At 51.0% G+C, this 26242-nt stretch overlaps 1 protein-coding gene across 1 annotated transcript in view; it reads left to right on the top strand.

The window, feature by feature from the left end:
* Positions 1-670: 670 nt before the first annotated feature.
* The window catches only part of LOC104073711 (pre-B-cell leukemia transcription factor 1), a 25957-nt gene continuing 385 nt past the window's right edge, over positions 671-26242 (top strand). The window contains exons 1-7 of the mRNA XM_009573589.1: positions 671-731; positions 1223-1467; positions 4532-4722; positions 5680-5815; positions 9460-9619; positions 17746-17858; positions 19283-19372. Coding sequence (XP_009571884.1) covers positions 671-731; positions 1223-1467; positions 4532-4722; positions 5680-5815; positions 9460-9619; positions 17746-17858; positions 19283-19372 — 996 coding nt within the window. The remainder of the gene's footprint in view (positions 732-1222; positions 1468-4531; positions 4723-5679; positions 5816-9459; positions 9620-17745; positions 17859-19282; positions 19373-26242) is intronic.

Here is a 26242-nt window from a genome sequence, read left to right as displayed (position 1 = left end):
TCCATGCAACGTTACCCAGCTCCGGGTGTGCACGAGTGTGTGCTCGGGGTGTGTGTGTTTACAAAGTGCTTTGAGCTCCTGTGCCAGACGGGATGGGGAAATACAATTCGTTTCTCTTAGGAAATGCCTTTTTTGTTCACTCACCAAGGATTTATTTTATTTATTTTGCAGTTGCACACACCTGTGTATGTGTATGTGGAAATCTTGGGTTATGCTTCTGGCACCCAGGGGACACGTAGGGCACCTCCATCCTGCAGACCTGGGACCTATCCCTTTGCCAAGCCGGCCCGGAGCGGCTGGGATGCTCCCATGTGGTTTTTCCAGGAAAGCCCTCGCAGTAGGATGACTTCTTCTCAAAGCAATAATTGAGGCGGGGAGTACAAAGAGGAGAGGAAAATTCTCTCCTTGGCAAGTCGCTCCGGGAGGATTGATTTATTGTCACCCCTTTTCTTAGTACTGTTTAGACTTCACTGGAAGAACCAGATTCTAAAAAAAGGGTGTTTTCCAAAGAATAAAAGGTATTTTGTACGGTTTTTTGCTTGTTTTTCTGCTGGGTGGCTAAAAGCACGGCCTTACAAGCCCTCTCCATCTGTATTTAAAGATGGGGAAACTGAGGAACGGTCAGCCCTGGGCTCTGTGCTTCTTCCTCTGCCATCTGGGGTTGACGGCTATGCAAACGGTGGAGGATCAGGCTATAAATGACGTGTCAGGTGACATGAGAGGACCCCTGGGTGAGCTGAGGTCTGGGCTAGAGACTCCTGGCTTCCCATCCCATACTTGAATTGGGATACATTCCCTATCACTTCTGGTGTTAAGAATGGGTACATTTATTGGTTTTTTGGTGTTGCTAGCAGTTTTGCTGCGTACTTGAACGCAAAGTGTGGTTTTCTGGATTACCTCTGCGGTGAGCTCTCTGCTGGTTCTGCCCTACTTCTTCCCTGCGAGAAGGAGAGGAAGAGGCAGGGAGGGGAGCGGGGAGCTGGAGTGCCCCTGTCGCTGCTGCTGGCCTGGAGAGCCGAGGCGCTGCGCTTGCGCTCGGAGCACTGGGATGCAGACTGCCTGTTGGGGTACCCTTGGGAAAGGAAGAAAAGCCCCCTTGATGGGAACTGAGCCCCGCCGGTCCAACCTGGGATGAGCATCCCCTTTTGGATGAGCATCCCCTTCCCTGAGTTAAGCCCTGGGCACAACTCAGGCTTTCCTCTCCCCTTTCTGTCTCCTGCAGTACTGAGCATCCGGGGAGCGCAGGAAGAGGAGCCCACGGACCCCCAGCTGATGCGGTTAGACAACATGCTCCTGGCCGAGGGGGTAGCGGGCCCCGAAAAAGGAGGTGGCTCGGCCGCTGCTGCCGCCGCTGCCGCCGCATCGGGAGGAGCCGGCTCCGACAACTCGGTGGAGCATTCCGACTACAGAGCCAAACTCTCCCAGATCCGGCAGATCTACCACACGGAGCTGGAGAAGTACGAGCAGGTAACAGGCTCCTTCGCGGCGGAGGGCAGGGCTGCCCAGGGGTGGTTGTCGGAGGTGGTGGGAGCAGGAGCCGGAGCGGCCGTGAGAGCTGTTGTCCGGCACCACGGCGTGGCTGGGAACAGCCTGGATCGCTACTGACATCTATTGTTAGGAGCATGCGGGCAAATGCAAACTGTTGCTTGGTACTGGAGTGAAAACGTGCTTTTTTAGGGTTGGGAGGGTTGGGGTTTTGTGCTGGGATGTAGCGTGAGAATAGTCTCGGCATGGGTTGCCCCTTTGATTTTCACTTTTCACTCCTCCCCTAATATCTTGCCAAAAATTGGCCCTATGAAGGGGGAGTCCTTTTCCAGGTGCTGGCCTTGGTGCAGGCAGTTTTCCCAGCAAGGTTTGAATCAAAATCTCCCTTGAATATTTTTTCTGCTTGAAAAGTTCTTTTTCCAGGGAAAAAAAAAAAAGTGGCTTTTTTCTTGAGGAAAATGATTCTTAAAAAAAAAAAGAAAAAGAAAAACTATTTGGGTCATGAATGCAGCTATTAGTAACACTGACAATTGCATGAAAAGCTTTGCAGGCCAACGCTCAGAACGGGTTTCTTTCAAATGCTTCCAGATGTTTTGCAGACCTCTCTCCGCTGCTGCACAGCTTGCCCTTGTGATGAATGTGGTTTCTACCCTGAGGTTGCGGTTTATGGAGCACGAGCAAGAAAGCAGCCCTCCTTTTTGGGTGCAGGATGGGCTCCATGGCCAGGGGCTAGGCAGGGTTTCAGGTCTCTGATTTAATGCTTTGTGGTGTGGGGGTTTGGGCCGCCTGCCACTGCTGGGGTCTGTATGGGCAAGCCAGCCCCATTCTACCCGGTTAACTGGTTGTGTGGTGGGGCTGGGGGATGTCTCGCCCCTTCAGGTGCCACGTTGGCCAAGCTGAGGCTGCTGGGTGGTGTCTTCAGACCTACACCCAGAGGTGGTGTGGAATTGCCTTAGATGGGTGCCCCTGGGTTGGAGCTGGAGTCAGGGTGGCCAGGCAGGGCCCTGGTGTTGGAGAAGCCGAGTATGGTCACGCCATGAAAGGCATTTTGGCAGAGCATTGGAGAAGGAGGGGTGGCAGGGCGCAGGGAGCAGGCAGGGGCCAGGTTGGAAGGATGACCTTTGGTGGTTGTCCTCAGCCGTTGCTGTCACTCCCTCGGGGCACGGACGCGGGGTGGTGCGGCATGAGGGAGCCTCAGCCCTCTCATATGGGTAGGAGTGGAGAGCATGTCAGGGCTCATCTTTCAGCCCCCAGGCTGAAGAGGCAGAGAGACACCCCGTGTCCTCTGCCACCCAAGCCCAAGGAGACACCCATAAAGGGCAGAGCCAGCAAGAACCCTTCTCCAAGGGCACAACCAGGGACAGGCTTCAGGTAGGGACCTTCTGCTCCTTCCTCCCCTTGGGTGGGGGTTTTGTTTGTTTGCTTTTCTGGTTTTGATTCTGCAAATTTTTTGCTCCCCAAAAGGACACCCAGGTGAGAGAAGTTGATTCTGCAACTTTTTTGCTCCCCAAAAGGACACCCAGGTGAGAGAAGCCTTTACCCCAGCCCCAGGGGGTGAGACGGGCCACCACATCTTTCCTTGTCACAACCCACTGACGGGGTTGATTTTGCAACCGAGTTGCTTTGCAAATGGCTGTGCCGGGCCACATCTCCGGTATCGTCACCCACAGTCCTGCAAAACTGGGGTTCAGGGTTTCTCAACCTCCATCCCCCTCTCTCCAGTCCCCTTGTTGGTGGCTGGGGGAGCTCAGCGCCTGGCTTCACATGGCATCTGGCTGCTGCTGTGACAGCACGGCGCTCGCCTGCAATTTTGCCTTTAATGCTCTTTATTTCACGCCAAGAGGAGACGAGCTGAAATTGCTCGGGCGTCTGGGAGCAAAGAGGCGCCTGGCTGAGAGCTCTCGTAGCCGGCGCTCACCCCGTGAGATGGGAGCTGTCAGCTGAAGCTGGTGATGGGCAATTGGAGGGGCTGTGCTGGCCTCGGGGATGTCTCCTTCTTGGGTCTGAGCTGCAGGTGGGGATTCAGTTTAGAAGGGTGGGATGGGAGTTAGTAGGTCAAGCCCATGTCGCCAGTCCACAAAATCAATGTTTTTTTCCCCTGCTAGCCCCTTTTTCCCCATCATGGGGTGGCAACTGGGGGTGCTGTCCCCAGAGCAGCTGCCCGTGTCCCAGGATTGCCAAAGGCTTCTTGAGCCATCAGAGTTCGAGTGCTGCTCTCAACCTGTTTTTTTGAGGCTTGGATCCCAGACTGGTTCTGGGAATCGGAGGATCCTGTCATGCCTGTGAGGTGCTCCTGGGGGTGGAGAAGAGGGCAATGAAGTGGCCTTCATCCGGCCCCAAAATCCCTCCCTTGTCCCCCCAGACTCCTCTCGCTGCCCTATCCTCACAGCATAGCATGGGGACAGCAGGAGCAGCCAGGCAGTGCTGTGCCAGCAGCAAACTAATTGGGATTATTACCTGCTTATCCTTACTTGTCAGGGCTCCTGCCTCACTCAGGCTTTAATTATTGTTGTTATTTACTTCTTATCTGATGTGCTACGAGTGCGGAGCAGGGCTGTTTCTCTCTGGGAGCTTCTGTGAAGCACAAGGGCCTCTGCAGGATACATGGTGCTGGGGTCCAGCTGGGGCAGTGGGAGGAGGGACAGAGGGCCAAGAGGTTCATGGTCCTCCTCAGACACAACTATAGCTCCTATCGTCGCATCCAGAAAAACAGTGTAAGGCCTGGGACTTCTTCATGCTTCACATGAGTCTTAGGGCTTCATCTGCCCCAGCTCCATCCATGATCCCTGAGAGCAAAGAAATGGGCTCCTGCCTTTCTCTCCATGTTTGCTGGGAGTCTCTCATGCCCTCTGCTTGGCAGATGAGAGAAATTTATCTCTCCCCTGAGAGACAGCACACCCTTGCTCTGGGTCTGCCCTAGAAAAACCCAGCCATTGAATCCTCTGCGTGCATCTCCTTCCTTAGCAGTGTTGCCTCTGTAGTGTCCTTGACACCATCGAATGACCTTCCGATCCTGGGGTTTCTTTTGCTTTTCTTGCCATCCCAGGCATGCAATGAATTCACCACCCACGTGATGAACCTGCTGCGTGAGCAGAGCCGGACCCGACCTATCTCGCCGAAGGAGATAGAACGGATGGTGAGCATCATCCACCGCAAGTTCAGCTCCATCCAGATGCAGCTGAAGCAAAGCACGTGTGAAGCTGTCATGATCTTGCGCTCTCGATTTCTGGATGCACGGTGAGTTCACCCCCACAAACCTTTCTCCGCACCCACCGTGCAGTATTGTTCAGGCCTGGGAAAGGTGTTTTGAGGTTCTGGAGTGAATCCAGGTCCATCTGAAGGGCAGTGTCTCCTGGTCTTGAGCTGCAGAGGCTATTTACCTTCCTTACCCTTTAGCCATCTCTGGCTCAGCAAGGGAGGGGACAGCAATTCAAGCTTCTGTCTCAGCAAGGCTCCCAGCTGTACCTTGAGAATTGCACATTGCTGGCTTTGCTCTGGCAGAAGAAAATTCTGTGGCATATTCCAGCAAACCTCTGTAGTGAAAATGTGCGCTTCAGTTGGGGGTGAAAGCAAATCCTCCAGCCCGTCCGGTCCCCCCTAGGTTCCTATTCTTTTCCTTCTGTTTCCATCGTCCCAGATTTTCAGGGTGCTGCAGATACATTTCTCTCCCCAAGCTGGTTATATGTATAGGCTGTGGCTTGGGATGGGGAGGAGAGGCAGCTGCGCTGCAGGTACAAGGGAAGAGGTAGCAGACAGATAGCACCCAGCTGTAAATGGAACAAATTTCCCCAAGGATAATATCCATCACTTATTTCTCAGCACAGAGCTTTGCAGAGAGTAGCAGTGATGTCTGTGGCCAGGGCATCCAGGTGTCGGGAATCACCTTCCCAGGTGGAGGAACTGGGTGCCAGTTTTAAGACTCTTCTGTGAGCTGGAGGATGCAGTGATAATTTGAGAAGGAGCCTTGACTTGCTTTAGAAGGTGCTGAGAGAGGAGTTGCCAGCAAGGCGCAGATGAGAAGCCTTCTGGCCATGAGTCTATCGCACCTCATCCTTCCAGGAGCAGGGGAAGGAGGGAGGGAAGTGGGGAAAGTCAAGAGTATCTAAAATTGCATTCCTATTTCTGGATCCCTGGATCCCTGGCACTGATTCCCTTTCCTTTTCCTTCTGTTTTCCCCTCTTTCTTCATGCTAAGGCGGAAGAGACGAAACTTCAACAAGCAGGCTACGGAAATCCTGAATGAGTATTTCTATTCCCATCTCAGCAACCCTTACCCCAGTGAGGAAGCCAAAGAAGAGCTAGCCAAGAAATGCGGCATCACAGTCTCACAGGTGAGAGAGCCCAGAAATACAGTAAAGGTGGCTACTGCTGACGGGAAACCTTAGCGTGGTGAAGGGCACTCTGGACCTTAGTCAAGTCAGTCATGTCCCAGTGTTGAGCATTTAATTACTAAATGAGTTTAGCGCAAGTTAGTGTAAGTGGATGGGAGAGCAAACTGCAGACTTGCAGCTTGAAGCCATGGATGGAAAAGGAGAGTTTGGGATAGAATTTAGAAGGGATGAAGGCTTCATGGAGCGATGGCTGTGTGTGCAGCCAAGGTGTTAACAGCACAGAAATGATGTGGCGTGACCCACAGAGGCAAAGTCTTCTCCTCCAGGAATTAGTGCTGAGCTGGCTTGCAAGAAGAGCTCGTTTAAGCTGAAGGTCCATTCTTCAAGCCAAGGGATTCGAAGGCAGTAGGACGAGTTGCACAGATTTTGCTCGATAAGGTAGAATGGACAAGTCCTGGTGGGAAGGATTTGGGTCAGACAGGCTAGTGGTTATAGTTTGTGCTCAAGGAGGGTGGGCTTTCTCAGGGTCGTTTTCTCTGTCATTACTCTTGTGCTGCAGAACATGACATCTCCCTGACTTGCTTATCCCTCAAAGAACGGTGGTCAATAAAGACAAATTGAATTATTTCCATACATTCAAGGCAGCCACATAGTTCCTGGAGTCTGTAGCTTTGACCTGGGAGCTGCTGGGATTTGTGAGGAGTGCAACTAGTCCTTGAAGTGTTTAACTGTACATTGCCCAGGCCTGCCCTTCTTTATTTCCTCTCTTTTTGGAGCAAGCTGCGTGACTGAAAGCCAGTCTATATGGCCTCTGGTAGTCTTGTCCTCATGTGAGCTTAGCGCTCCCTCTAGGCTCCCATTGCGTTCCCCATCTTGGGCTGCTTCCCAGCCCCAGGCACATGCCTGTTCGTCGCTTGAGTAAACTGAAGACAGCAGTAGCATCTGGTGTCTCAGGAGCAACAGCATCCAAGGGTAGGTGTCGTCACTCTGTTGAATGCCTGCTGAGCGACTCCGATTGCATTCCCTGGGTCAGAAGACCCAAACATTGATTCTGCACAGAGTTACCTACGAGAGACAGCACATATTGGCTTAAGTAAAACTACAGCTGTCCTGATGCTTCCCTTCTCACTTCTAATTCATCTGTTCGCACTTACTTCTCCCTCGCTAAGAGAAAATGCCCAGGAGAAATGCTGCACTTAGGATATTTTTTGACAGTGCTGTATGAGGGCTGCATTGTGCCTGTCTCCAGGATCTCCCTCCCTTCTTCGTCCAAAGAAGGTAGAAAAAACCACACAACCAAGTCTCTGTTTTTGCTGAGGCTAAGTGGGAACATGGGACAGCATGAATCTGTGCAAGTCATGAGCAAAGTTCACCTGAACTCAAAGGCTGTCTGGGGTAGGCAGGTTCTTTGCTTCACAAGTTTTAAGATGAAGATGCATTGTGGTGGCCATTTATTCTGACTTCCTTCCCTGTGGCGCTTAGAGGAGTTCACCCACCAGCTCCAGCGTTTGAAGGCAGAATAGCTGTTGTAGAGAGATGGCCAAGTGGGAAGATCACGAAGGAGGACATTGTCATTAATGAGAGAACTGGACCGAACTGCTCCTCACACAGCACCTGCTCCTGGTGCCATCCTCTCACTCCTGGATCTGAGCTGGGTGCTGATCTGAGCTACTACCTTTTGCCTTCCGGGCGTCTCTGCAGATTATGTTTTCTTTTTCCTGCTCTGCAGCAGTGCAGGATTGGATACGTGCAGTTCGGTAGCAGGTGAATTGGTGGATGAAGCCATTTCTGTGTAGAAGTTGCTGAATGCTCTAGGAGGACTGCAGATAGAAAGCATCATAGGAATAAAAGCATATGGGTTTCAGTTATCAACACCCAAGCCAAAATAGCTTCCCTAAGATGAGGAAAAAATTACGAGATTCCCGGGATGAACATCGAATATTGCCTTCTGTGTCTTGATGCTTGGGCAGTCCATTTGGAAGGGGGAGCGCTGATGTACTTGCTCACCGGCAAGCAAAGGGAGAACGTCCTTGGAGTCCCACCAAAGAGATTGATTTGCTAGCTCAAGATTGCAGCTCCAAGCAATCCTAGGAGTGTTGGTGCTCTTCTGGGAGAGTTGCAGCATCCTCTGGCATTTGCCCATCCTCTTCATCCTGATGAGCTTTCTCAAATAAGCAGCTGGAAGTTGTCTTCTGCTTAGAGACCTGCATGTAGGAAGGTCTGGTGCTCTGTGTTCAGTGTTGTCAAAGAAGCTGAGAGCTGCTTCCCAAACTGTAGGTTGAATATTTCCCACGTCTTCTCTGAAGCTGCTTAGTGTGACATAGTGCCCACAAGTAAACAGGGTTGTCATCAGCAGGGTACCAAGTGGGATTTTGGGAATGCTGAGTTCATGGTGGTTCGGGAGGTACCCTGACATTTTCCCTGGGAAGCAGTTCTGGCCAGATACCACAGCCTGGTTTCACAGACTTCAGAGTTATCCTATCACTGTGCTGAACCTCTGACATGCAAACTTTGGGGTATTTATCCAGACACCTGGCAGGTTGTCCAAGTGACCTTTCCGCCAAGCATTCATACTACTGATCCCAGGATATCACCCTGGCAGTCTGCAAGGATCACTGCTCGGACCTCTCCTTCGGGCTTTCTGAGGTTCATGCATTGCACTGCTGCAGGCACAGGGAAACAGCTTTCGCCAGGACTGGCATGAGCAGAGCTGCACCGCTTCATTTTGCCTTCAGATCTGGCCCATCATTTTCAGCCACTCCCATGACTTCTGAAGCAGCTCAGCCTGCTGCTTTATTTTTTTAAAATAAATCCACTAGCCTCATTCAGCACACTTCTAGCCACTTAGACACATCAGGCCCATACTGGTATCTGGACAAACACAGTGGAAACATCTCCTCGCCCTTTCCAAAGGACACGCTTGTTCCCTGGAACCAAAGTTAGGTCTTACAACAAGCCCTGAGCTCCCTCTCCAGCTTTCCCCTGAAGCTCCTGGTTTATGTAGTGGCTCATGATAAACCATACAAAGCCGAGTTCATCTGGATGAAGAGCATCCACTTCTGGCCTTTTGCACTGATTTCACTCAGGTGGATCAAAAATAGAGCTTCAGTGATATCAAGGCAATTTTGTGTGTCAGCCAGGCTCGAGTAAATTCGTTGGGAGTTTTACCTGAAAGCCACACTGGCTTCTCCAAAGGGACGAAAAGGGGCATCTGGGAATCAGGGCATCTGTCCCTATCAAAGGGACACTGAGGAGGAGTCAAATAAAAAGTTCCAAAATGACACATACTCATTTTCAGATTGTGCAATTTCAGGGTCATTTCACATTCCGAGGTTTTTTTAAACCCATCTGATATTTTCGTGGGGTGGGTCTAGTGGTTCATGTGGAGCATCCCCTTAGTGGACATCCCATCCATAGAAGAACCAGATGCATCCACACAAACCCGGCCTCCCAAGGGGGTCGCACCACCTTTCTGGGGCTTAATGTGGTGCACGTGGTTGGAAGGTCTTCCTTCCACGGCTAGCAAACGGGGAGCGGGGGAAGAATATGCATTGCTTAATCTGAACTAATCCATCTTCCTCACCCAGCTGCACTCTCCAGAGCCGAAACGTTAACGTCTTTGTCTTCTCTTAAACTTGCTCTAGGTATCAAACTGGTTTGGAAATAAGAGAATCCGGTACAAGAAGAACATAGGTAAATTTCAAGAGGAAGCCAATATTTATGCTGCCAAAACGGCTGTCACGGCTACCAATGTGTCAGCCCATGGAAGCCAGGCTAACTCACCCTCAACTCCCAATTCAGCTGGTTAGTTTTTGGTTTTTTTTTATTTTGGGTCATTAGTGTTTGGTTTTTTGTTCGTTTCCCCCTTCCCTCTAATCTCTCTCTCTTTTTCTCCTTTTGGTTATTTCAATTTTTTATTTTCTGGTTTTGGTTGGCTCACTTTTGTGGTCTTTAAAAAAGAAAAAAGAGAGATGGCTTTCGGTTTTGGGGTTGTTTTGTGGGGGTACTTTTATTTTCTTTGCCTTTTTTTTGTTTGTTTTTTCCCTCTTTTCTCTTGTCTTTTCTCTTTTTTTTCTCCCCTTCCCTGTTTTGGTTTTTGTTGGAAAAGCAATGTGATCAGACCTTGTGACTGACAGTGCCACGTTGGGGGTTATATGCATGGATGGTAAACAGAAAACCAGAAAAATTATCCAAAAAAAGATTGCTGGGATTGCTTGCACTTTGGGGGGAGAAAAAAAAATTGAAAAAAACCTCCTTGCATAATGGTTCTGTTTCACTGGGGCTGAAAGCATGAGTGGCCCCAATGGGTAAACCCCAGCATTTCTGGGATGTCCTAACTCATGCCATTTTGGGGGTTGTTTTGGGTAGATTTTTATCCTTTGATGTTCTTTCTGTTGTGGTTATCTTTGATTGCTTACATGACAGTGTCTGGATCACCTGCAAGAGTGTGCTCTGTGTGAATTTTATTTTCCCTTTGTACGACCCAGGGAAATCCATGGGTCTTTCCCTTCCCTTCCCTTTCCCCCTTTCCTGCCCATTTGCTGTGGTTTCCATTTGTTTGTTTTGAGGGTCAAAGGCACAGAGCACTTTGCCCAGATTTCAACTCCTCCGCTAGAGAATGATGCTTAGTTCATGCATGGTACCTGCCACGAGGACGGCCAACCCAAAAATGATCCCAGGCTGCGGTCGGCTGGTTGTGCTCCGCTCCCAAGAGCGATGGAAAATTAGGATTTGATTAAAAGGAGGGAAAAAAGCAATCTTCATGGGTGCCATGTACTTCGTTATCCATACAAATATCTGTGTGCCTCTTTTCTTTTTAGGGGTGGGAGGGAGAGTGAGAATGTGTCACTCTTGTGCCTTTGAGCTCGGTGTCTGCTCATGGTACCCTTTCACCAGGGCATGATGCTTGCTGTTATCAGGTAGGCTACTAAGAGGAAGGAAACGATGTGGGAGCAAAGGGGATGGTGGATAGCAGGAGAAGCTGGGTGTTAAATAGACCACTGGTGATACCCCATGCTAGCTGCTGTCAGGATGTGCTTCTGTAGTGAGTGCAACCCAGCCTGTAACCGGTATCAGAGGAATCACACCCCAGAAGCAGTGTGCTTCTGTAGTGAGTGCAACCCAGCCTATAACAGGTATCAGAGGAATCACACCCCAGAAGCACCCCCAGATCTGGAGGATTTGGGTGGAAGGTGGAGAAAGCAGAGCCAGGGGGTCAAACAAGGGGAGAAACCAGCAGCGTGGGTCTCTGGCTGATCTCCCAAACCAACCCAGCAGTGGGAGGGCAAAGGCAGTCCGTTACCCACGAGCTAACGTGGTAAGCAGTGGTTGATCGCTCTGTGCTGCAGAGCTCGTCCACACCTCGCAGGGACTCGTGTGGATGGCTTGCACAGAAGCAAGTGGTAGAAGGCTTATTCAGTTGGGCAGCAGAGAGAAGTCCCTGCACACAGCTCCTTAGTTTCCAGGGGACATGTTACTTGGTAGGGGTCTGCCCCGCAGAGCTACCTAGAGCAGAGATGTTGCAGCTTTTGATTGCAGGTCAGAAATACTGCTGGGAGGCATCTCTGCCACCTCCTCCTCACCCAGGGCTGCCTATGAGCGAGCTGTGCTGTCTGCTCTGGCTCGGCTGAGGTGCTCAGAGGGCTCAGGTGGACGCAGCAGAATTTTGCAGGGACAGATGGTTTGCAGGAGTTTTGTTTGATTCTTTTCTTTCTGCCTTTTTTTTCCCCCCCTTTTCCTTCCATTGTTTTAACTGCTGAAGATTTAGCTGCAGTTTTAAAAATGTCATCCTTTCCAAACAGCTCACTCAAAGTACCTGGTCAGGTGGAGTCTCTTGACATTAAAACCCCCGTGTAGAAAAGGCTGGAGGATAGAGAGCAGAATTGTGTGTGTTGAGGGAGATGCCTACTGCTTGTGATGCTGTCTTGCAGTCCACATCAGCTTGGACCGAAGAGACACAGCTTTCCTTCTTTTCCTCTTTGTTCAACTGGAATCAGATCCAAAGGTCTGGAATAGCAAGGGAAGAGCCTCAGATTGCTTAATCGGGTTTGGATCTGGCCTACATGTAGTGGAATAGGCATTTCCCCAGTGCCTGCCCAGTTAAATAGTGCTCGGTGCGAGGCTGCTTCTTTGCCTTCCCCACAGGCAGTAACACGGCTGTTTCAAAGATAAATTGGCCAGTACCCTGCAGTAAACAGCTAAGATAATCCCTGGGTAACATTACGCTTTCAAGGAAGGACAAACAGTCTTGTTATTAACGTGTAAGACTTGAGCTCCTGGGTCCTCTTTCTGGCTCGCTTGTCTGCACTCCAGAAACATTGACCTCTTTTCATGTGCCTAATGTGGCAGTGGTGCTAAAGCAGCACATCGGTACAAGGAGCTCGCGGGCCATGGAGAGCTGCCTTCTGCTAGAAGCAAAGTGTTTCTAACCTGGCCCAGATCCCACCACCCTCCCTGTATGCTGCAGCAGTGGCAGAGCGGCAGGGAGCCCCGCTGTCAGCACTGCGATAGTCTCTGGGTCAGCTTGCAGAGATAATGGGTTTGGATGTCCCTGTAGTCCTCTCCTGAGAAGACAGCTGGAAGGGCCTCAGGATTTTATCTCCAACAGTAGCATCCCAGGTTGAGATCTCTCAATCATGAGCTGAGCCATGCGGATGTGACAGCTCAGTCAAGCATCCCTGCATTGCCACATCGTGGGGCAAAGGCACGTCCTGAGGACATCTGAAGTTGTGTGACCTCCCCTGCTTCAAGTTGTCCTGGAGGTGCTAGCAGCAAGAAGCACACCAGTAGACGCTAGGTCTGAAATAACCTGTCCATGAAAGATTTGGAGGATGGTATCAAGGGCCATGAGCCATCCGGATGTGCTGAATTGCCATGGGAGGAATGTCGAAGTGCGTGAAGAGGTGAAGGACTAGGATGGATAATGCCTCTCCTTTTACACCATGGACTTTTTCCTGTTTTCAGATCATTGGCTGAGACTTCGATGAGGAAGGAACCTGAACAAAGGCTGGATTTGCAGGGAATTTTTAGGACTTTCTGGTTTAAATACATTGTAGGGCATGTGGAAAGAAGGAGAGTAGGCAGAGAACAGGTCATGAGAAAGAAGCAACCAGCGATGCAGTCCCTGGAGGGCCTTGATGTTGGAAGAGGAGGTGGAACAGGGTGCAGTGGGACCTGGGACAAGAGCTAAATTCATTTCTGCTGTGGCTACGCAGGCCCATCTGTTCTCTGCATTGATGCCCATGTTACCGGAGATCGGTGAATGGCTACAGTCAGTCAAAGAGATTGGCCACACATTGACAAGGGCAAGGATTGCATCTGTCTAGCCATCTGGCACGTTCAAAGCAGGGTCCCCCATCCTCGGTCACCCAGGCCTGAATGTCAAACACCTTTTCATCCTGAATACGCACAGTTGGGCTTTATCAGCCAGATGTTCAAATAAGCTGAGATGTCTGGCTCATTTGGGCTAACAACTCCCCATCCTCACTTTGATTGCCTGGACAATCTCAGCACAAAAACCACATGGCAAATGAAAGCTATTTTACGTGGGCAGACCCCTTTGCCAACCAGAGTCCTCAAGGGCCACACACAGGTGATGACATCCAGTGAAATCTTCCATGCAGAGCAGCCAAAATTGTCCTGAGCTGTTTTTTTTCCTGCTCACCCTTTTGTTTTGTAAAAATCTTCTTTCAGAGCTGCTGATGGAGGGGATCGTGCTGTCTGGAAATGTACTTCATCAGGCACAGGCCTGATTGCTGTATCTTCTCTTCTTTCCCTTCCTCCATTTGTGGCAATCATTTGTCCAGAGCTCAGCGCTGGAGAGGATCCTGCTTCAGCAGAGAGACTGTTCTGATCATGATCTCGCTGTCTTGAGTGTTGGTTGGCAAGTGAGGAAGAACAAATGTCCTGCTGGGTCAGCCCAGGCTTTTAGACCTGCTATCAAACTCGGTGGCTTTGTCCAGCTGAGGAGCTACATGGTCCATCAAGTTCTTGCCTCATCTTTGGCCATGGTAGAAACACAAGAAAAAGTTATGGGGGGCTTGAATTCTGTGCTCTCAATGTATATATGTCATTGCTGTTGACTTCAACTAGGAGTCTTGTACACATGACCAAAGTCGACTTCAGTGGTTTGGTGCGCTGGATCTCTGTCTCATTGGTGGTAGGTGGTATGAGGCAGCAGATGAGGATGGCTTGATTTCAGCTCCAGTGAACACCATTACTGCGTTTGTTTGTTCTTGATGCCCTTTGAATTGTCGGATACTTTAGAGAAAAGGACTTGTTAGAGGTCTCGGAAAATTTGAAATGAAAGTGGAGACTCAAAACATTAGAGAAGACATTAGAGAAGCTGGAGAAGAAGCTCTCTGAAGAGCTGGCGAAGTGGTGCAAGAAATACCAGCAGTCAAGCTTGTGAAAATTTCTGAATTGGAGGCAAACCTGAAGTGGGTTTTGCTCATCAGAAATGTTAGGGGTGGAAGAGTTCTCTTTGCAGGCATTGTTTTGATATAGGCTTTCACCCAGCAGCAAGAGCTGTTTAAACTTTTCCACCACTCTTTCTGAAGCTGGTGGTGCCCTGATAGAAACTCAACACTAAGGAATAGTGGTGATAGGTCGTGGGTTTGATAAGATGTCTGGATGCTGGATGTGGAACCACTGTTCCACACTGCTACAAGTCATGAAAAGTGTTGGTTTTCCTGGTGTTTTTTTTGTCTGCATACAATAGCAGGGTCTTCCCTGCCAAGGGTCTTCCATGCCAAGATAAGAGCCTTTTCCTCCTTGGTTCACAAGCTCAAAGATGGTTGTTACCTCTCAGTTCTTGAGGAGCCCCAGATCAAATTATGACCACTGAAAACCTTTGGTGTGTTTACAAGGGAGCCTTTCAGAGGGACAGATTAGATTTATGATGGAGCCTCCTCTAGTGGAAGGATTTGACTTGTATTCCTGGATCTTGTCTCCATGGAGGATACCAGAGTCTTAATTTTCAGGGCTCTTCACACTCCTGCCCCCTCTCCCACCCCAGTGCATCAGCCCCTCTTAGCCGTGTCTGAGACTTTGGGCTGTCGTAATTTTCATACATGGCTAGTATGGAGACAGCAGAGTGCTGAAGCAGCAGAGCGGCAGTGCAAAGGGCTCTCTGCAATTATGCCTCTGATACAAATGCATCCATACATGCAGGGCCATTGGTATGCGCATATTTATCTTTGCATCCACAACAGCGGCAAGACATATTTACCGTTTAGATATGCACATATATTGTAAAAATACCCTGTGCCAATAGCAGCGTATATCTTTTAAGTGACAGCTCCAGCACTCCTCATGATTTCCAAGACACCGGCACTCTTCAGAACTAGAGTTTGTGGCTGTTTGCTTATTTTTATTTCTTCCCTCCCAGTCTCAATTTTACAGCTAGGTTTGTTAAGTTTCAATAAAATATCAGTTAAGTTTATGACATTTTTATTTTTTATCCTGTGCCAATAGCAGCGTATATCTTTTAAGTGACAGCTCCAGCACTCCTCATGATTTCCAAGACACCGGCACTCTTCAGAACTAGAGTTTGTGGCTGTTTGCTTATTTTTATTTCTTCCCTCCCAGTCTCAATTTTACAGCTAGGTTTGTTAAGTTTCAATAAAATATCAGTTAAGTTTATGACATTTTTATTTTTTATTATTGTTACAATTTTCTTTTAAAGGTGGGATGAAATGTTGTTCTGCTGGGGGCAGATAGCGGTACCCTGTCAGGTGCTCAGGGATTCCCGAGTCCTCTTGCAGCTCTGCCACTGATTATTTGTGTGATCTCAAAGGTTTCTGCTCACCTTAAAAGAATAGGAGAATATTCTTTGCTTCTTGTGAGTGGTAGCCGCAAAGTTCTTAGGTTCTCAGCCACTGCAGGAGTACGAAACCACGTTCCTGCGCTGTGCTTTTCGTGCCAGTGGTCAAAGCGATCATTCAGAAAACGTGGTAGGAAGCATCTTTGTGTATGTCAAAAGTGCCTATCTTTATGCTTGGAGTTGAGCAGTGTCATGGTGGGCTATCCTCAGTCTGCCAGCTCATTTCCCTAGATTTTTTGCCTTTAAAATAGCAAGTAATCTGAGAGGTCAGGAAGTGACAGGAGCCCTTCCTTTGCCAGCTGAGCAGAGGAGGTGATGGTTATAGCTGCCTTCTGACTAGTCCCGGTTATTTTACGCTGTGCTGTGGGATTGCTTTCTGAAGCGGGTTGGGCAGGGTTGACAGTGAGCACAGACAATGAGCTATTCCTGGCTCTGCTCTTTTCAGGCACCGGTGGGAGGGTCCTGATCTAAGACTCACTGTGCTCAAGATGAGTCTTTCTCTTGACTGTCTTGGGTGTTGTACCTAGCAGTGATGTTTCTGCTTTCCTTCAATTCTGAGAATTGCCAGCGCCTGACAAAAGAGCCAGTTGCAAAGAGAGCAGCAGAGAGTTTAGTGAACATGAAGTCTCCAGCATAGACCTCCCACCTGGTCCCTGACCTTTCTTGGAGATGGCTTCCTTCAGAGGACCCTTCCTGGTCCACCTCCAAGGCAGAGCTGGGGTCTGTCCAGAGTGTTTCTTCACTCTCTGACAAAGGGAGGGGGACTGCCAGGCATTTCTCAGAGCGTACGCATGAGCCATAGTTGGGCAATTCCACCAGGACTGTGGTTGCCAGTCTTCCAAGTTGGAAGTGGCAGTGGAGATGATGAGAGTGTATTTGGGGTTGGAGCTGAAAGCGTAGCTGACCTGGGCCCCTGAAGTCTCTCCTTTCCAAGGCTAACGTCATGTATATAACCAAACCTTGCACGTTGAGCTGTCTCACACTTAACGCGCTGATCTGCACGATAAGTTCTGAAATAATCCCATAAAACCTTTTTATTTATTTTTAACCCCCTTCCCTTCTCCCCCGCCTTCCAGTTACATGATGGGTTTGCTTCTCCCGTTCACTAGTTGAGGAGGTGCTCAGATATCTCGAAGCTGGAAGCAGAAAGCCTTGTTTCTGCAAAGGCGGGATTATTTTTTTTTTCTTTTCATTTGTCGTCTTTTTTTTTTCCTGATCCCACCCAGTTGTCTTCACCGTTACCATTTTTTAGCGTAACGTTGGCGACTGGTGCATGCGGTGGGGAATTTGCTGACAGAGCTCGTTCTTCTGGGGCAGCTGGCCGAGGAGGGCTATGACACCCTTGTGTTCTCTCATGGCCCATCACGATGAAAGACGCTTGCTGACGTGATGGGTACTGGGAGTCTGGCCCAGGTGCCTTCACGTTTTTGCGAGCCTTGCTCCTGGTGCGCTGCAGTTCCCACCAGTGATGGGTTCCTGATGTCCTGAAGGCAAACCCCACGCACCGCTCCCTCACAGGGCTCCCCGTGGCTCAACGGGAGCTCCGGCCATGGAACTGGATGGTGTCTGGATGTGCTCACCCTGCAGAGAGCAGCACAGTGTAGACTTACCCACCCTGATCTGAGCTTCTCAGAAACAGCAGTAGCGTGGGTCTGGTTCACCCTGCTGAAAAGGCTTCTGCTCTCAATAGTGAGGCTTTTTTGGGTAATTCTGTTCTCCAGTGCAGTCTGCCGGGTGGACACCTCCAACAACCAAGATTTTGAAAGCTGCCTGAAGGATTTTGATGCCCTGAAACGAAGGGAAAGGGCTATTCCGAGTCCTCCAGGCTGGGTTTTGTTTGTCTCAGTTGAGAGCATGAAGAATCCTTCCTCCAGCTGAGGAGCTGTTGAAGAATGTTCTTGGCATCAAGCTGTAACAACATGTGGCTTTGAATAACCTCAGAGTGCATCCTTTTTTTTTTTTTTTTTGCTTGCTCTGTTCTTCATACTACTAACCTGACTGTGTGTTTTGGTTTTGTGGTTGCTTTGCATGTTGTTCCTTCCTCTTGGCTGAGAGTCATGGGGTGGATCTTTTTCCTTTCTGTGATTCAGGTTTCTTTCCTTTCCAGGTTCTTCCAGTTCTTTTAACATGTCAAACTCTGGAGATTTGTTCATGAGCGTGCAGTCTCTCAATGGGGATTCTTACCAAGGGGCCCAGGTTGGAGCCAACGTGCAGTCACAGGTAGGGACCCATCCAATGTACTGCCAGTGAATGCATTAGTGTTGGAGGAGCCTTTGATTGTATTGGCACTTCTCCCTCCCGTCCGAAAAGAGCAAATCTCAACCAGCACAAACGAACCAACCAACACTTAAAAAAGGCAAACCAAGCCGAAAAAAACCAACCAACCAACCAAAAAAAGCAACAGCAACAACCACCAAAAAAAATCAATCCAAAAGAAACCAAAACCAAACACCCAACCAAACCAACAACCATAGTCTTGAGGAGACTTGCCCACACTTTGTGAATGCATTTGGCTCTGGCTTGATAGTCGTACTAGGAGGAGAGGAGGTTCAGGAGAACAGGCACGAACTCAAACGAAAGCAGCTGAGGTTTAGGTTCTGCTTGCTTTATTCTTCCAAGGGAAGGGGCCAGATGTTTGGACTGGTGTCTCATTTTACAAGGCTTCCACTTACTCCTTTGATGCCAAACCAGGTGTCTACTGAAAGGCGAGAAATGCTCAAATAAACAGCTAGATTTTTTTTTTTAATTAAAAGCCACCCCTCATCATCTCCCCACCTCCCCAGAGCACACAGGCACGCACACCACCCGTGTACACACCAGCAAGACAGAGCAAGGGAGCTTTGAGCAGCGTTACTGAAACTTCAACCCGTGCTTTGCGCAAAAAGAAAGAATTTAACATAGCCAGGAACTCACTCAGATCTCCCACCTCCCATCCAATGTCCAGTTGTGCCATGAGTCCACTCTGACGTCTAAGGCTCTGTACTGTGTTGAGAGACGACAGCCACTCTGACACTTCTGCATCGGGCAAGGAGAGCTCTCTAAAGCTGAGGTTGCTCCCCTCGCAGTGCTGAACACAGAGCAAGCGTGCCGTCTGTGGGCAACGAGGTGTGCTCGCCACACGTACCACTGCTAGGGCTGGGCTTGGGGAGTGGAGGGAGAGGAACGGGGCGTCCGGAGGAGAGCTGCCGGTGCCTTTGCCATGGTAGGTATATTCCCTTTCTGGGCCCTCTGAAATGAAGGCGCTCGGCCGACTCCAAGGATCTCCTTCCACTCGATGAATGTGGGTCCTCAAGCGCGATGGTGGAGCCGGCAGCAGCGATGCGCTCCAGAGGTCCCACCCCACGCTTGCCACGCTGTTCTCCCTCTCCGTTCTTTTTGTCACAAGACTTGGGACCAAGGAGAGCGTGACGGGCCACCGGGGCAGGCGCGGGGTGGCGAGGGAGGCAGGAGCGGTCCTCTGGCTCAGCTCTCACCGCGAGACCAACTGCGGTTCTCTTTTCCCCCTTTTTAAATATATACCTTTATTACTATTATTATTATTATTACTGTTTGTTTTTATCTTGCCAAAGATGAACTGAAGCGGCTTTGCCCACTAACCTTTCATTCACTCTAATTTGTGTCTTTGTTGTCGTTGGTCTGTTTAGGTGGATACCCTTCGCCATGTTATCAGCCAGACAGGAGGATACAGTGACGGACTCGCAGCAAGTCAGATGTATAGTCCGCAGGGCATCAGTGTAAGAAAAAAAAAATAGGCTTGGGTTCTTGTGGGTTGTGGATTTTTTGTTTGGTTTTTTTTTTCATTTTTGTTCTCTCACTACCAATTATTTCAAAGCCATAGGGCTCAGAATGCCACTTAGTAGGACTTGTCTTTGCTTTTACGGTCACCTAGTTTATTGCTTCTGTATCGGTCATGCCAACGGCAGAGCTTTGCCCACAAAAAAAGTGGCGACCGGGCAGGCTTTGTGCAGGCAGCTGGCGTCTAGGACTGTCAGAGCCGATCAGCGTTCGCCTGGCTCCTGCGGCCACACGCGCTCGGCCGAGAGGAGCTGCTAAACAGGTGACACCTCGCGTAACCGCAGTGGGGAATGTCACCGTGAACACCCCGGTCCAGAGATGGCTCCACACGGGGGCCAATGGCACCATCCCGGAGCGACCGTCTAAAAATAACCCATCCCTGGCCAGCATCCGAAAGCGCAGCGGTGATGGGGTTGGCATCAATAACGATTGCAAATAAAAGGAGAAAAAAAAACCCACAAAGCCAACCAACGTCAACCCAAGAAAACCTCGCCCAACCGGACTGGGGGAGGATGCGAGGGGGAGGGCCGTCTCCGGAGCATCTTCTCCTTGTTCTTGGGTGCGCTGGCGGGTTCTGACTAGCATGAAAATTCGTAGCGACAAGCTGTGTCGCACAGGGGGAAATCGATCAGACACACACAAGGAGAACCCAGTGTAGATTCGGGACAGCAATCCAACTTCATTTCTCAGATCAATCGTCTGCCATCTCAGCAGCAGTGACAGCAAGCTGGGAGAAGAGGACAGCCTGGAAAAGGAGGCTGTGAGCGCCGAGTGGGTGGTGGTGGTGGTGTCCGGGGTGGCACGGAGGAGGGGGCGGCTGGCCCTGGATGTGGCTGGCTGCGGCGGTCCCCATCGAGGAGGCTGAAAGTTGAGGTGTGGTGGTCCTCTGGGTGGGACGGTAGTCCTGCAGCCGAGCACCCTAGTGGGGTGCGCTGTCCAGTGCTATCACCTTCCTGGCCAAGGCTTGTGCCATTTGTCACTGTGTGTATGACAGTCTTCGGACCATCAGCGTGCGAGTGGCCACCACCGGTGCAGGGAGAGGGTGCAGGGAAAGGGGTGCGGCGGGACGGGGGGTTGCGCTCCCCTCTCCTGCGGGCGCCAGGGCTTAGCGGGCAGCTTGACGTCAGGAGGCAGAGGCAGGGAGGATTTGTGAAGTAATGTAATTGAACATGTGCAGATAATTATGTCTCATTACATAAGCCCGTTGCAAAAAAGGCACTTGGAAATGCCACATGAAAGAGCCTATCGTTCCGCATTAATTTCTCCGTGCGCTGAATTTATTCCCTTTCTGGCTTTTTAATACTTGGAGAGTAAATGAATCGCAGGCTGATCATGATAAGAGATGATACTTTTGTACAAATTAAAATACCCCCAAGGAAAGAGGCTGAGCTGATTATGGTTGCAGTTGGCTTGGAAAATAACAGTGGGCTGGGTTAAGCCAAAATTTGGGGGGGAGGGTTGCTGCTGGGGATTACGAGGCAGGGAGGGGGCAATGGGGGAGAGGAGAAGGGAGAGGTAGGGGAAACTCAAAAGCCGAATAGGATGAGGAGGGCTGGGCTGGTATTTCTGACTGTGGTACTGGGACAACCACTATTACCATGAGCAGCACTGGGAACTGGTGAGCTGAGAGCAGCAGGGCTCAGTGGTCCCCCCTGTGTTTCGCAGAAGGGACCTGGGATGGTGGCATCTAATGCCTCCTCAGGCTGGTTTTCTACGAGGGCAGGAGCCCAAATTGGCCCAAATTGAATGTTGTTCAGAGAGGGGCAGGGTGGCAAGTGGGCGAAGGAACCATCTGGGTGGTGACGCCTCGTTTCCCCATAAAGCTGTGGTAGGCATGGGGAGCAAGTCAGGGAGTCCAGAGCTGAGCAGATAGTTTAGAAAGCATCTTCTAGGTTGTCTCTCTGTCCCTGAATGTTTTGCTTCCCCTGTATCCCAGGCAGCATGCTCCTCCCTGTAGCTTTTATTGTCACTTAATGTCTTCCCATCCAGCTAGGTCCCTTGACAGACCTCAGTATCGCTGCCCTCCAAGGAGCATTGGTCCTGGGCAAGGTCCTGGGGAGCTTGCAGGCCAGGCAGTGCAGGCAGGGTTGTCTCATAGCGGGCAGGGCTTCCCTGCCTCTCCCCTGAACTCTTTAACGCCAAGGACGGGCAGCGGGATGCAAAGGAAAGCTGCTAGTGACACAGAAAGCTGCTGTCCCCACGTTACCCAAGCATCCCCGTGAGCTGCTGGAAGGAGATGAGCCGAAACGTAGTCAAGAGCCCTGTCACAAAGATGTCTGCACGGGGCTGAGGTTAAGTCATCCCTGGAGCCCATCAGGGCTGGGAATTCAGCGGCAGGTTGCCCAGCTCTACCACTGCAAACCTTGGCAGGGGAGACAATGCTCGGGGTTTGCCTTCCTTGATGGAGGATGAATTTTTAAATGCGTGTAAGTCATGACAGCTGAGGACAGGAATCTACCCAAAGCCCAGTTCCCTCCGTGGCTCTGCAGCTCAAGGGCCGACAGACCGCTCTGCGGGGTGAAAAGGGGGCTGGAGTTGGTTCTGCATCATTAACAGGATAACGGGCCATGTCCCAGCCATCGCGATCTCTGTGACCCGCAGTGATGGCTGAGGCAGAGCGAGAACAGCCACCTTCTCCTCCGCAGGTGGAGACGGCGTTGGGCAGTGCCGGTCCCGACAAGGGATGCGATTGCTCTTGGTGTGGAGGGGTGATAGAGGCAGTAGCCGTCTTGAGGATACCTGGCCTTGGGTAGCACTGAGAGGAAGAAGGGACCCCCCCACCTGAAAGGAGGGGATGTTTGGGGCCTGATCCAGCCCTTTTTGCAAGCTTTGAGGTTGAGGGGTTTTGCACCATTAAGTGAGAGGTGTTAAGTGTCTGATCCCTCTGGACAGTACTTGTTTGGGGGGGTCTGCCTGTGTACACAGCTGGAGGTCCCCGAGCCTTGGGGTTTCAAAGCATTTAGATGTCCAGGTTCTGGTGGGTTCCAGTAGAAGTTGGATCTTTATTGACATAATCCTCTGGAGAGTCCCACCCCAAAACATCGCCCTTCCTGCCGCTGCCCCGTGGCTGTAAATCCACAAAGTGTTTTAGTTCCCCCATCAGCTGCTATAGCTCATCCCCCATGAATGAATGAGCTATAGTCATCTTAAAGAAAAACCCTTTCAGAAATTTCTTTTTGGGACTTTATTTAATTTAATTTATAGATCATTTAGAAGTCTAAAATGAGAGGCTATTTTTAAAGTTCATCAGAGTGCAAGGTTTTTGATTTAAAACCGCTGTTGTGCAGAGCTGTGCCTATTTACAGAGCAGTGTGTGTGACCGTGATGGTGGTGGTCAGTGGCAGGTTGTGCCGTTGAGTTTTGCACCCACTCTTGTCGGCGAGGATCACCGGGCATTGGTACCTGTAGGAGGTGAGACCTCCTCGCTTGTGCTGAGATCCTTTTCTCTAAGAATTTGAGCCTTGAAAAGAAAGTTGTTGCTCTGTTCCTTAGCAAGCTATGGTTCATGATCACGAGCTGGGATATGGAAGTTGGTCTGGCAGGGCTTCAGTGCCTGAGCTCCATCCATCAGGGATGCCTTGGTGTGTGCTGAAGACTGCCGCTGTGACCCTTGCAAAGTGATGGCCAGACAAGGCTGGATTCTCTGGTGTGTAGTAAGAGCTTCAGTGCGTATCATAAGGAGACCCTGATACAAGCTCTTAAAAGCTCAGAGCTCTGAAACCTCTTTGAGGCTACTCCCCATGTCAGACTTGCCGGTATCTAGTGTGTTTGGAGGCTGACACGCTGCCCCATCGATGGTGGGACAAGGATTTGGTCACAGAAGGTGGGACATGGAGACAGCCTCCATGCGACGCAGAAGGCACCTTTAAAAATTGGCAGAAAGTCATCTCCCAGCCCCACGTAGGAGGCCCGGGCGGAGAGCCAACCAGACTTACTGGAGGTGACAAAAATGCTGTGAGACCTGTGGAAATGGGCACCAAAACCAGCTGCTTCAGCAATCTATCACTGGGGCTCCACCACTTAACCACCAAGGCCTTGCCTGTGCTCTGGCACCAGAAGGTGACATGTGAAGAGATGTCCTGGAGACCATTGCTCTGTCTTTGGCTTCCGCCCCCCCTGAAGAAGTCACAGCTGTGTGCAGGGGCTCCTCAGAGGGTCTGCGAGGAGCATCAGCCTCCTCAGAAGACTCCTTCATCTTTAAGGGAGATCCCAAGGGATCTCCTTGCTTTGGAAAGAGAGGCAGAGCCGGCTGGAATCAGATGCGTCCTGCATGTGGCTTGGTCCATGCAGCAACGGGGTAAACTCCAGGAAAGGAGGGCATGAGTGTGGATGGTGCCTACATGCCCTCTGCCTGGGGAAGGATCCGGCCTTCTCATGGACGGGTTGTCCATAGCAAAGGATGGCATCAAGTCACGGCCAACCTTGGGGCCTCCTTTCCATCGCTTGACCCATAACTTGGGGCCATCCCAGGCTGGGGGTCCAGGAGGGTGTGGGGTCTGTGGAAGGTGCCCCAATGCAGGTCAGCCTCTCCCCAACATCCTTTTCCCACTGGATGCCACCGAGGTGGTCATCGGCAGCACAAACTCCTGCAACACATGAAGGCTGATTCCCAGTCTCGAGTGCAACGGGGCTCCCCAGCAGTTTGGGGGGCAGGGTGCTAAACATCGAGGCCCCGCCATCGCTGTCTGCAAGACGCTCTCCCTCTCGCTCCTTCCAACCACAGCTGGCACGCAAAAGCCTCGCTAAAAATAGTTGAGCACAATAGGGACGGAGCCCTGCTCCGCGCAGCCCCCTCCGCTCTCCCCCCTCCTGCTTGCCGTAATGACCCTGCAAACACTAAATGGCATCTGAGTGCATTAAGCAGCAAACTCTCCGGTGACATAGCAATTACGGCTCTGAAATAGATTTGGTGCGTCACGGAAGATAAGGGTTTTGAAAGTTTCTGTTGTGATTATAGCTTGTAACTCCAACAAATAACAGGCTTGGTAATAAGAGGCTGCCAGCACAGCTATTGTGGTTCTCTCTCACTGATGGCACGTAAATTGCTATTAATGTCCTAAGTGTACTTGAATATGCCAGTCTCGGGGCGGTGGAGTTGGCTCTGTGTCTCTCTTTACGTGGCCTGTCATTGTCGGGCTGATAATCTACAGTAATTGCTGCCTCTTGCAGCGGTCCAAGACGTGTAAGGGTGGATATTGCATCTCGGGGAGCGCAGGGACGGTGGGTCGGGGCCCGGCTGTGGATGGAAGCTGGCGGGGGTGGTGGGCACGGCAAGCCCGGGATCTCTGCAGGTGGGGGGCACGCAGGGCTGGTAATGTTTGTGCATAGTCTGGTTTCATGCTTGCACCTAAGATGAAGTGGAACAGGATTTGCTAACTTGCCAGCAAGCTCAGGTCGTGATTCCTGTCTTCCTTGCTGTTGCCTGAACCCCTTTGCAAGGAAGCGTGTTTGCAAGCTCCCACGTGCACGTGGAAGAACACACAAGCCCATTGTGTGTGTCCACACCTCTGTCTTTTCTGCTTTGTGCATGTCCCGCAGCAACGTGGTTTCATACCTCAAAATGTGGGTTCCTGTGGCTCACCCATGGTCAGCTCTTTGCTCGCATCTCGGCTGCCTCTCGGGCAGGCAGGAGCTGGTCAGCAGCATGGACAACCTGCTGGCAAGTCCCAGACAGCTGCTCAGCACCTCAGGGTGATGAAGCTTTTCCTACCTTTGCACCACTTTGGGTGTCTGCGGGGTCCCGGCAAGCGGGGGCTGTCAGGGCCAGTGATGGATGCCCTGTGCTCGAGGCAGCGGGACAGGCAGCCAGAGAGGGCGAAGCAGCCTGGGCATGCCTAGTGCTCAAACATGGGCAGGAGTTGGGAAGGATTAATTAGCTGAGCACTGAATCAATGTCAGAGCGAGCAGAGGAGGTTGGGTGCGACATCTGCTCCCCTCCGAAGGGGATGGCAGCCACGGAGCCGCAGCTTCTGGGTGCCGCCCTGCCTGCGGCAGCCGGGGCCCTCCAGTAGCTCTGCTGTCGAGAGGCTGAAGAATTTGGCTGTGTCTGTTTTTAGGAGAAGAAACAAGTTGTCTGCCATGCTTTGCTGTACGAACCCTCAGATGGGATATGGTGGTGGCATCTCCATTGCACTGTGGCTTGGGGTCCCTCGAGGAGGGGTGACGGGGAGTGTGGAGGACCAGCCCTGGGGCAGCAGAAATTTGTTTGTGGTTTTACTGCAAAGCGAGGAGGGGAAGGCTCTTGCGTTGGGAGCAGAGAGGTGGCCCAAATCCCTGAACGTGGCCTTCACGGTGGCAGGAGAGGTGTGTGGGCAGCGTGTCTTCCCCACAACAAGGCTTGGTGCTGATGGCTTCCCCCCGCACAGGGACCACGCAGGAGGAGGGGTGCCTGGAAGGGCAGCAAGGGGGAACACGGCATGGCTCAGAGGTTCCTTGGGATCCATCGCTTGTTCTGTGTGTTCATAGCACCTGGGTCCAGATGACGTCCCAGGGTAGGGTTTCTGGAGCAAGGTGTTTGCTATTTTCCTCCTTCCGTATGGGGAAGGGTCCTATTTGGGGGTAAAAAAAACCCAAACAACCAGAGCTCAGGGTTTCTGCAGAAATATGTATTTTTTAAGGGACAGAATTTCCATGAGCACTTGCAATTTACCAAAACACCTGTTCTCAACAGAATTGTTTCTGGCCCCATCCCACTGATGGAGCCTCGTGGTCTGCGGTGGGATGGAGGAGCCAGAGGGGACATTTTTGCCTCCTACATCAGCCCCTGCCGAGGGAGAAGCCGGGGGGGACCGAGACGGATGGTTGGGAAG

The sequence above is a fragment of the Fulmarus glacialis genome, unplaced genomic scaffold (assembly GCF_000690835.1).
Source record: "Fulmarus glacialis isolate BGI_N327 unplaced genomic scaffold, ASM69083v1 scaffold7780, whole genome shotgun sequence".
NCBI lineage: Eukaryota > Metazoa > Chordata > Aves > Procellariiformes > Procellariidae > Fulmarus > Fulmarus glacialis.
The sequence above is the reverse complement of the archived record's forward strand: the minus strand, read 5'-3'. Positions and strand labels throughout refer to the sequence as shown.